At 40.1% G+C, this 11,259-nt stretch overlaps 2 protein-coding genes across 2 annotated transcripts; both read right to left on the bottom strand.

Moving 5' to 3' along the window:
- Positions 1–766: 766 nt before the first annotated feature.
- LOC308365861 (NADH-ubiquinone oxidoreductase 75 kDa subunit, mitochondrial-like) lies at positions 767–6,539 on the bottom strand (the record flags this gene model as incomplete). Its single annotated transcript, XM_080839476.1, has 19 exons — positions 6,429–6,539; positions 6,255–6,322; positions 5,814–5,914; positions 5,557–5,664; positions 5,354–5,430; positions 4,901–4,982; positions 4,413–4,543; positions 4,055–4,240; positions 3,799–3,933; positions 3,587–3,701; positions 3,350–3,495; positions 3,110–3,238; positions 2,816–2,945; positions 2,537–2,697; positions 1,939–2,093; positions 1,427–1,602; positions 1,200–1,334; positions 949–1,021; positions 767–861 (listed from the first exon to the last, which is right to left on the bottom strand). The coding sequence occupies exons 2-19, from the start codon at positions 6,316–6,318 to the stop codon at positions 767–769; spliced, it is 2,199 nt and encodes a 732-aa protein (XP_080695602.1). The 5' UTR covers positions 6,319–6,322; positions 6,429–6,539.
- Positions 6,540–7,797: 1,258 nt separating this feature from the next.
- cmklr2 (chemerin chemokine-like receptor 2) lies at positions 7,798–10,804 on the bottom strand. Its single transcript, XM_080840020.1, has 3 exons — positions 10,680–10,804; positions 9,883–9,916; positions 7,798–9,756 (listed from the first exon to the last, which is right to left on the bottom strand). The coding sequence occupies exon 3, from the start codon at positions 9,726–9,728 to the stop codon at positions 8,652–8,654; it is 1,077 nt and encodes a 358-aa protein (XP_080696146.1). The 5' UTR covers positions 9,729–9,756; positions 9,883–9,916; positions 10,680–10,804; the 3' UTR covers positions 7,798–8,651.
- Positions 10,805–11,259: the final 455 nt, after the last annotated feature.

The raw sequence follows: 11,259 nt of genomic DNA, 5'->3' as shown, positions 1-11,259 counted from the left end.
AGTAGTTTAACTATACAGATACATTTGGAGTGTTGATTTTTACATTGTTGAGTCTGTCTGAAGTTGCGGAGCACAGCATGTGAGAGAGAATCAAGCCTTATTGCACCACCAACCCTCATTGTATAAAACCGGTCTTTCCACCGTACAACTGTTGATTTCACCCTGTCCATCAACAGTGAGGTATGACATAGGATGATATGCGCATGAAGGGAATCATATTTGCAGTTTCAACTTACACTCCATCAACAAGAAGATATGACAATTGCAGTGCCTTTTGATTAATTGAGGAGAAGATACAAATAAAAAAACCTACACACAAATCATCATGGATACTTTTATAATAACGGTAGAAACTTTTACCTGTTTTAGACTGTCTTAGACTGCCAGCAGGCTACTGGTACATTTGTGCTCTGCCTAAATGAGTGACAATATAATCTAACCTAAATCATTTTTCTATTACATTCACAAAACAAAAATACTAAAGTGATTAGTATAATATAATTTATTATTACATTTAAAGTTGACAAAACTATTTAAAATACGATATTGAGTTCACTTTTTACATTTTTGTGCTGTACAACAAGCAGACTATAAGTGATCAGTTTAGATAATTCCACTGGAGCTATTTGAATATGTGAACATGTGTCTACATAACTCTGTAGGTATAGTGTGTCCTTGTGAAATTGTGCTGTATCGTATAGGAAGTAGAAGTATATTGCAGAAGTATATTGAGGCCTTAAGATTAAACTGAAATGCAGAGAACACGTTAACATATATTGGGTGGTTCCTCCACTGCTTCTGCTCCCTCTGTCACAGCCTTCAGACATTTGGCCATTGTTTGAGAAGCTCTGCTGATGGAATCTGAGGATGACAAACAGACCTCAGGGCACTCTCATTCACTGACAAAACAAACAACAACAGAAGGTTGTATACAGAACACAAACAAACCTGTCATGTAGAAATCCCTTACTGTGAGTAAAGGAGGAACCAAGGGGTCTGTGAGCAGGGTCTGATTCATGGTCTGACAGACAGAGAAAGGGGGAAACAGAGAACATACATGAACGATACCAAGGAAGTGTAATCAGCAAGAATGCAACCAAGAAGTTTGTATGTTTGACTGTGACTATTCAATGTCTGAGGCTGCTCTTATTTGATGAAGCTTACTTTAAGGTATATATCATTACAAGAGATAATAGTACCTTAGAAAGTGCAATGGCTTGTTTGAAATAGTTTGCTTCTTCCACATCATCATATCGCACCAAGTTTGGTGCCACTTCAGCCAGTCTGTCACGCACCTCATCTAGTGTATCATATGGCAGGGTCGCACCTGCCAGCTATTTGTTACAGGGAGGGGAAAAAACTAAGCTCTGAAATGAATCAGGAATAATGCATTGACATTCTTCCTTCATCAGGTACAAGGCCTCACCTCTGAGATGGCCCGGATAATTCTCCAATCCTCCCTTGCAATCCCAGGAGCTGTAACAGCCACATGAGTCTGCTGTGCTCTACCTTCAGTGTTAACGTAGGTACCACACTTTTCTGTGTATGCTGCCCCTGGAAGTATCACGTCGGCCATAATTGCTCCCACGTCACCATGATGCCCTGTTTCAGATGAACACAAAGTTCTGTTACAATTTGACTAGGCAAGACAATAAGCAAAGACAGATAAACACATATGTGAACCACAAAGTGTTTATAACAAGTTGTTTACTTCCATTAATGAATACATATTTTGATAATGGAATATTTGGAAAATTATGGAAATATAGTTCAGTTATTATATATATAAAAAAAATTATAAACCAATTTACTGTATGCTGTTATCATCTACTCCTGTTCTTGTCTTAAGATGCTGTAAGCAGTACTTTTTGTAAGAATACCCACATTCTTATACAAAGATAAATGCTATCACACTGATTATGGAATTTGTATACTTACCCTGATAGATAACAAAACAGTCCTTTGGTAAGTCTTGTCTTGTTATACAGCCAGCATCAGCCCCAAGCAGAAATAAAACTTTGGGTGGATCCTGCCTGATAGCCTCTACTCCTGGCTTATAACCTAGATCAAGTGCAGCCACTTGACTTGCCACTCTGTTCAGTCAGAAAATAAGAGACCCACTTTGACACAGGTTTGATAATCCTGTAAGATAATTATTCTATTGCCTATACACCAAAACACCAAACCTAAAAAAATATGGACATTTGGGGGTTCAATTAAGATGTATAGTAGTATTAGTATAGCTTAAGACATTAACATATAATATTTACCTTAAAAATTAAAATATTAAATAAAACAATTGTGCATATCAGTGTGGATGTTAAACTATACTACCTGAAAAACTAGTCAAAATTACTGCTAACTGTAGTAACTAGTGGAGCAGGCACTATACCTACGGAAAACGTATTGATTTTAATATCAGTTTTTCGCTGTAATACTGACACAGTATAATGACAACGCATTAATCTAGAATCCCAGCATTAACCCCGAAATGCTGTTTTGTTGAGCATTCGTTTAAATGGCTCAAAATGCTTACCTGTGAAGTACATTCAAGACTTTCCAGTTATCCTCTACACCACTAGTCACTCGGGCATTCTGAGCAATTGTGGACACAGCTGCATGTAAACCCGCACCATCCTCTCTCTGTAGGGCAGCACTGCCAACCACCACAACTGGACGCTTTGCCTGGGCAAGAACCTGGATGGAAAGTGATAATGTATCCCATTACCTGTAAGGAAAACCTAGGAAACCGTATGGTTCTTGGGCAGCAGAACCAGCCAACTTTCGCATGAAGGAGGAAATAATCTAGATATACCTTACTGAAGGGGTGCTTCCCAGCTGCTATATCTTGCAGCACCTTGGTGGATTCTCCAAGATGGTTGTATGTGTAGCTCAAGTCCACTTCTCGCCCCACTAGTGCAACCTGAAGTTCATTGTGAAGCCAGCTGTGGGGTTGACATCAGTTCATGAAATAATAACCACAACGCAGTAAAACACTCTTGGTAATGCAGGCAAAAGTCAGGCAGCATAATTTATCCCTTAAGAGATTAGTGAACATTTTGTAAATCAGGACAGTTGTGATTCACTACACTCTACACTTTTTTTTCACCCCTTTCTGATGCGAGCATTGAAGAGAGGAGCTTCGTAGCGTGGGTTGGTGCCAACCAAGAGAACCAGGTCAGCCTCTTCAATCCCACTGATGCCAGTGTTCAACAAGTAGTTTGAACGCAAATCCGTTCTGTGGGATGGAAATGATAACACAACAATGTTTAAAAAACTCCCACTCCTTTGCAGTCCTGATTTAATCCTAACCTGTCCATTTAAACTATTGCTTTCTGTCTCATCTCACCCAGCTCCAGCCATGGGGAAGATTTCTTCAGTGCACAGGTTCTCACTGTTGAGACGATTGAGGAGGTCCTTCAGAGCGACCAGAGCCTCGGCGTCCACCATCCCACCAGCAACACCAGCCGTTTTATTGCCGTTAGATCCTTGTAGCTGCAGTATTCAAAAAGGGTTAATTTCCTGCTCAGATCTAAACTTCACATAGAGAATATATCTTCTTCAAAAAGTGATTCCTGCCACATACAATTCCTGCCACTTTGGTCAAAGCATCTTCCCATGAAGTGGTTACAAGCTGTCCCGACGCATCCTTCACCATGGGTTGTGTAAGTCTCTGCCTTTTCAAACCATCATATGCAAACCTGGAGTAAGATACAAAATGTATAAAGCTTTTGGTTGAAAGCACACAGGATTTACTTGTCCGCTGTTGGTGTGGAAACATAACGATCTTAATCTTACCTGGTCTTATCAGAGATCCATTCCTCGTTGATGTCCTCATGAAGCCTTGGTAGGACTCTCATGATCTCCCCTCCTCTTGTGCTCAGAACAATGTTACTGCCAACAGCATCTAATACATCAATGGATTCGGTTTTTCTGCGTTTAAACGAAAATACATCCTTAATTGGGGCCTGCACTCTAACACACACCTCCTTTAAACAACATTTTAAAGCCATTTACCATATAAAATAATAACACAAATGGCATTCACAGATACCTTGTTTCCCAGGGTCGAGAGGTGAAGGCATATGGTTTGGATGTCAGAGCACCTACTGGACAAATGTCAATGACATTGCCAGAGAGCTCGGACATGAACATTTTCTCCACGTAGGTTCCTATCTCCATCGCATTGCCTCTTCCTGTAGTGCCAAGGTCCTCTACACCAGCTATTTCACTGGCAAACCTGAAAGGTAATGGTTAACTTTGATCTGAAGGTGTGCATTCCTTCATTCCTTCATAGCCAACAACCTCTTAGATAGGCCTGAAGTTACTTTTACATTCAATAATGTATTAAATTAAAATTATATACAACCAAGTATTTTAATAAAATGGATATTGATAGTCCATTTTTTTACCTCACACATCTGGTGCATTGAATACAACGTGTCATGATGGTCTTTATGAGTGGACCGATGTTCTTATCCTCGACAGCTCGCTTTCCCTCTGTGAAGCGGCTTCTGTCACTACCAAACATCATGGATTGATCCTGGAGAGCGAAAGGAGACAGTCAAAACATTAAACATAATCCATGCAATAAGTGATAGTATAATATATCACATAAGGAAAATGATGATGAACAGTGTCTATACCCTCCTTATGCCCTGCAGCTATACTACACCTCAATCACAAAGAACAAAAGTAAATTACAAAGAAAATCTAGCCAATCGCTTCAAGATGGAGTCAATTAAGCACAACCAAAAACAGCATGTGTGCATGCTTGGGGGACTTGTGGATGGTAAAATCGATAGTGCATTTCTTCAGCTGTTAAGTTCTTCAATGTGTGGCAGTAAGGATTAAGAAGAACATAGGATAACTAAGGGTGTACTTTAATGTTTCTGTTTACCTGCAGATCACACTCTCCTCCTTGATCACAGATGGGGCAGTCCAGAGGGTGGTTGGCTAAGAGAAACTCCATAACACCTTCTCTGTTGACCAAATTGAACAATCAGTTAAATGGTGGCTGATATGTTGTATACTGGACATTTGTATGACCATGACATTTGTTCTTTTTAAATACATGTAACAGGCCGAGAACACATAGAGAATGCACAAAGAAATACTGCAATGCTCAGTTCCCCTCAGAATTGAATCAGACAACAAAAAATACAATACCTTTAAAGAGATGCAATGAGAGTGATGCTTACTTAGGCATGCTTAGTTAAGGGTGTTAACTCACTGTGTTCTACAGGTTTTTTCAAACATTTTACATTTTTTTTTTTTTACATCTTTTTCCAAATAGCATTAGGTTTCACTTTATCATAATTAGTTGAAGCACAGGGTTGATTCAGATGCCTACCTAGCTTTCCTTGTTTTCTCTGAGCTGGTCATAATATTCCAGCCCTTCATGACTGGCATGGCGCATGCTGCCACTGGCTGTAACATAGTGAGTTGCACTTTAAACCTTAATCTACTCAAATGAATGAATGACAAAAAAATACACAAATAGACAGAAAGAGTGCACATGAACTGTAATGTGAATGTACATGTAGTAATACATACTTTAGGTGAATTCTCAATTTCCACCAGGCACATTCGGCAGTTCCCAGCAACAGACAGACGCTCGTGATAGCAAAATCGAGGTATCTGCATCCCAACTTTCTCACAAGCCTGATCAATTATAAAGAAGAATTTATAAACTTAAACTCAAGTTTGAATGACCCTCAAATACTGTATAATTATAGGCTCTGTGTTTACAATAGGCTTTTCAAATTATAAAATGTCAAAGTATAAAATGAACCATGTCTCTCCAGTATTACCTGTAGTACTGTTGTTCCTTGTTCAACCATTAGAGGTTTTCCATCAACAAACACCTCAATAAGGTTACTGGCAGGGGCAGTTGCTGTAGCAGCTGTGCGAACTGAAAAGGCCAAATTAACCTTTAATCACAGATCATGCACATTTTCCTTGGCCAGTTTCTCACCCTAAATAGCATATCCTCTGTCTATTTCCTCCATCATTTCTTTACTTTAGGGAGATTTAACATCTCCATCTTGGGCATTGCCTGGCACGTATTCCCATTTAGGCTGTGACAACTAATCCTGCAGCTAATCCTATGGTAAGGAAACATGGGCACAAGCACAAATTCAGTAACAGTTAGTATGACCAAATCTCCAAAGGTCGACAAAGCACACCCATGTCCATACATACTCAGAGTTGAGCCCACATCTGCAGAGAAGAACTGAATCTACTCTACTTACCATGGTTGGCACTGGCCTGTGCCACCCCAGAGAGCGCGCGCTTCACAACAGGCAAACGTAGCATGACGCTGGAAAAATGTCAGCGCACATTCAATAAAAACAACGTCACTATGTACCTCTACGTATAAAGTTTATTAGCCTATGTTAATTGCCTATAGTTCCATGCCAAGTTACCTTGTTGTCGTCTCTTAAATAAAGAGAGATGTGTGATTACTGCTCCCGAAGACTGCTTAGGAATGTGTACTTGTATTCCCACAATATAAATAGGTGTGAACGCTATGTCGCAGTTTGGTGAAACAGCACTTGGCTCCGGTGAGCCGTTTCCTGTCTTAACGGTGAAATAAGAGGATTATCTGCGCTGCACACCCCTATCCAAGAGATGTTAGACGCGCCATTGCATAAGATTGAAATAAACTTCAATTCTTAATTTTGACTACCAACCTCTGATTCAAAGATAGACCGATTACCCGAACTCAGCGGATGTATGACGTACCAGCTGAAGTGATGATGTTCAGAGTGGAGACACTATCCCTAACCACACTAAATGTTTTGGAAGTGGACATTGGGGTGAAAGCATCATTGACGTTAAGCTGCAGGGGGACAAACATAAACAAATATCTTTTTGATGACTCATCCAGCTGTGACCTGACTTAAAAACCTTAAATAATACATTAGGATACACTAATAACATGATCGTTATAATAGTTCGAGAACTATGCATCATGAGACGGGATGTTATTCAGTCCTGCTGACGGAACACATAGGCTATGTGAATAATACACATATAATAAAATATCATTTAGGATGGCACAAGGTGTTCATGTATGCCTGGTAATTAGCCCACGATTCCAGTGTGATTTCCAGACCATTTGGAATAAAACTTCACCATAATAACAAACGTCGACTTAATATATCTTGTAAAATTCAACTAGTTCAATTTTAAACCGTGTCAATTGATGTTTTATTACCGAGCCAAGAACGCTCCTTGGCATATTTTACCTGCTCAACAAAGATGTGGTAATTAATGCATTAAGTGTTGGCTGCATAGGGTCTTCATGGCCTTGCATGTGGAACATCTGATTCTAACTTCATGTTCCAACATCTGTTTATCAGCTGTTGAAAAATAACAGGAAATAGCTGCCTTTTCATTCAACATAACATTACATTGTTTTCATAAGTTAGTGCTTAGGGGAGAGGAGAGACACAAGTTCTAGTGATCGGTGAAACGGCTCATCATATTTGAGAGTAAAGAAAGATATATTTAAACACCAGTGGAGCGTGTCACATAGATTTTTTTTTAGCTTTTTTGAGAGACAGGGTCAGGATTCCATTAGGGGAAGTATACAAAAAGAAACAGACTGACATTCTTCAAGTAACTATTTTAATCAAAAAATAAACTTTGAGTGAACCATCCTGAGTAATTTAGCATTTTTATATCAAAAAAAGACTGCACTCAAACAACTGTTGTGTAAGAAAGAAATGTAATAATATTGCAGCTTACTAGAGTGTTCAACAAGGCATTGCAGTTGGGAGGACTATTGAAACAGATACAGGCAAACTGATGAAATACAACAAAATATATGTCAAGCCAGGACTTCTATAAGGCAGACAGAAGAAGGTGGACTATGGTATAATAACACCTAGGTGGGTATAGGTTGTAATCACAAATGCATGATTTCAACCAAATCTAATCAAATAACAGACATTATATTACCAGGACATGGACAAATCTGCAGTTTAGGAAAGTTATAGTTATTTACCAACATCTGGTGCAAAAGTGATAAGGTATAGGTCAATAAATTGTGAAAACATACATTCAAATGGTTAAGATCGACATAAGAGTAAAATGTACAGTATATTAAGGCATATAACGAGTGCCAATGACACTTATGTGAACTAAAACAGGGTAAAATATTAACATTTGGTGGAATAATTTCATGACAAAAACAGAAACATTATGACAACAATGAGAACTCTGCTTTTTAACAATAACACAAAGACATTTTACTGTTACATTGTATGTTACATGTATTGCAATCCCTTAATATTTTATGTAGTTGTCCTTTTCTTGCATAAATCTTATTTCTACTACAGATGATTTTGGGCCAATAATAATTCAAATCTATTTCTGTTTCTTTCCTGTCTGCAAAATGAAGCTATGGCAAGGCTGCTTTCTGGCTTACTCGGGTTTTCCACCCAGAGCATTTTGTTGTCATCAGACCTTGGCACTCTATGCAATGTAAACACAGGCACACTATCCCACAGAACGTAAATATGAGTGAAACCCTTAGAAACAAGCACAAGTCTATGAGGAACAGGAAAGTCTCCCAGACATGTAACGGCTCTAACTGACTGCTGAAAATCCCCACACTGAGTTTTTGTAGGAGGCCGTTCAAATCATACAACTGACGATGCAATGGCCTCCTCAGGTGTGCAGTTGGTATTGGGCGGCAGGGAAGCAGATTTCGTCCCTGTGATTGACTGGCTGAGCTCTCGCAGTGAGTTCTTAGTGATGTCAAGGCAGGAGCGTTTCAACAGGACTCTGACCTTCTTACTGACAAGCACATAGAGCACGGGGTTAACACAGCTGTTAAAGAAAGCTAGGCTGGTGGCCAACGGGAAGCCGGTCTTAAGCACCGTGTGCAGCACCAAAGAGGAGTGCATGGACAGTTCCATGAGACTGAATGTGTGGAAGGGCATCCAGCACAAGAAGAAGACCAGGATGACCACGGACACCGTCTTAGAGAAACGAGATACGTGGACAGCTCTGGACTTACGGACCTTGATGGTGAGCAGAATGCCGCTGACGCAGATGGCACTGAACGGGAGGATGAAACCCAGCGTGGTGCGCACCACCACCAGTGTGATGTGTCTCATAGCTGCGATTTGGCCGCTCTGCTCGTGGAAGTTGTTGAAGCACACCACTCTGTTGTGATACTCCATAGTCTCACGGAATATCAGAGCTGGACAGCTGAGGAGAGCCGACGCCAGCCACACACCCACACACAGCCCCCACGCTCGGGTCATGGTCCGGTGGTTCTGGGACCAGCTTAGGTGCACCAGCGAGATGTAGCGGTCAATGCTGAGGATCATCAGAAAGAACACACTGGCGTACATGTTTATCATCGACACAAAGGAGTTCAGCTTGCACATGATCTGTCCAAAATTCCAGTGGAAATCTCGGAGCACATAGTCGATGGAGAAGGGCAAGAAGAGCACAAAGACAAAGTCGGCCACAGCCAGGTTCAGGAGCCACAGGCTATTCACAGTCCGCTTGGTTTTGACCCCTGTCACCCATATCACAATTCCATTCCCAGAGAGACCAAGTACAAAGGAAATACTATAAATCACCACTGAAATTATATGCAAAGTTTCTTTTTGTGTATAACTTCCTTTGGAGTCTTCGAAGTCGCCATACTCTATATATTCATATGTGTAGTTGTCATAGTCCTTTTCATACTCTTGTTCCATCATTGCACAGTGAAGGTAAATTGTATGAGTTCTGTAACCAAAACAAATGATATGAAATATGAGATTATATTCAAAAGTCATATAATTATCAGTACAAATAACGCATTGCTGTGGAAATACAAAGGTTTGATGAAGAAAGATTAAAGCTTTATTTTACCTGTCCTACTTGGTGGCTCTCTCTTGATTTCTTTCTGTCAAAAAGCAGGAAGTCAATATTATTTCACCTTGTTCCTTTTAATATAACTTCCAAGTTACTTTTTAAAAATGTTAATTGAGAGGAATATAAAAAAATATATTAAGATGCTCGTCCAGGGTGCTTGTCTTCCCCAGTTTTTGTAAGCTTAAACCGTCATTGGCCATGAGCACTCCTTAAATCAACTGTGTACATCCTGTAGTTTATTCCTTAAATCAACTGTGTAGCCTACATCCTGTAGTCCATATCTTGTGAGGGGCACCCTTTGGCCCCTTAGAAACACATCTTACGTCACTCTTGACCCTGTTATGTTATCACAAACATCACTCACTTCTGCTTGACAGCATGAAATGCATTAAGGACCCTTTAAAAACAATATAACGTTTAAACTAATCTAAACTATCATAGAAAGAACGTTAAAATAGAACATTTGCATGGTGAAAATAGCAATAGGCCACAGACAGAATTTACGACCCGTTATTCAGGATAATCGATACGAAAAGATGTGCGCCCTCGCATGGCATTCTCTGGAACAGATGGGTTATTTTTCGAGTTTGGTTTTCGCCTCTAAATTGATTGATCAACAAACAAAATATTTTCAAGGGCATCTTGGCAATTGGTGCTATAAAACTATGACCTAGCAGTCCAGTATATCGTTCAATTTTGTCCAGCATTATTACAACATCCTCATGAGCACGAACGAGATGCTGCGATGTATGTCTTGTAGTGGAAATTCTAAAAACTACAGGGTCCTAGCCTACCTTTCAGGTCGAATCTGTCGGTATCATAGGTCTGTGTCCGGCATCCGCAAAGAAATCGAACAAGTCTTGCCAGTAGAATATCCAAACAGGGGTTAAATCGAGTGTTGGTGGAGAGGCTTGTTTTGATTTAAGTCGTCTTGAAAAATCTTAGTTTCGAGGTGAAGATATTCTAAATTATTGTTGCTCACTGTTGTTAAACTAGATCCCGACCACGCACTATTGTCGGCAGAGGTTTATAGTTGCCTTCTTACCCGTCCCCTGTCCGTTAGAGCCATTTATACTGTGAAATCCGATAGATTGGCGGTCCGGGGCGTGTTCAAGTTTTGCTGCAAAGACAATGCAGTCAACCAACGCGGCCAGAAAAGTGGTGCTAACAGGTTGGTTCGGTCCAACGCGTAAACATTGCCATCGAAAGTAGATTAGAAAGAGAACAAATTCATTTAGATAATAGTTTTGCCTTACTGGGCATTCCCAAACGCATTTTTTTCGAACTCAGACTCTTTCTTGACACTTTGGCCAATGGGAGAAAGTTTACCCTGGATATAGCGCGTACCGACCGCCTCATCCGCTGAATGAACAG

The sequence above is a fragment of the Sprattus sprattus genome, assembly GCF_963457725.1.
Source record: "Sprattus sprattus genome assembly, chromosome: 5".
In the NCBI taxonomy this organism is placed as follows: domain Eukaryota; kingdom Metazoa; phylum Chordata; class Actinopteri; order Clupeiformes; family Clupeidae; genus Sprattus; species Sprattus sprattus.
The sequence above is the reverse complement of the archived record's forward strand: the minus strand, read 5'-3'. Positions and strand labels throughout refer to the sequence as shown.

Bases quoted from the DNA above. Each gene is read 5' to 3' on its own strand.
- cmklr2 (XM_080840020.1), bottom strand. From the start codon at position 9,728: ATGATGGAACAAGAGTATGAAAAGGACTATGACAACTACACATATGAA.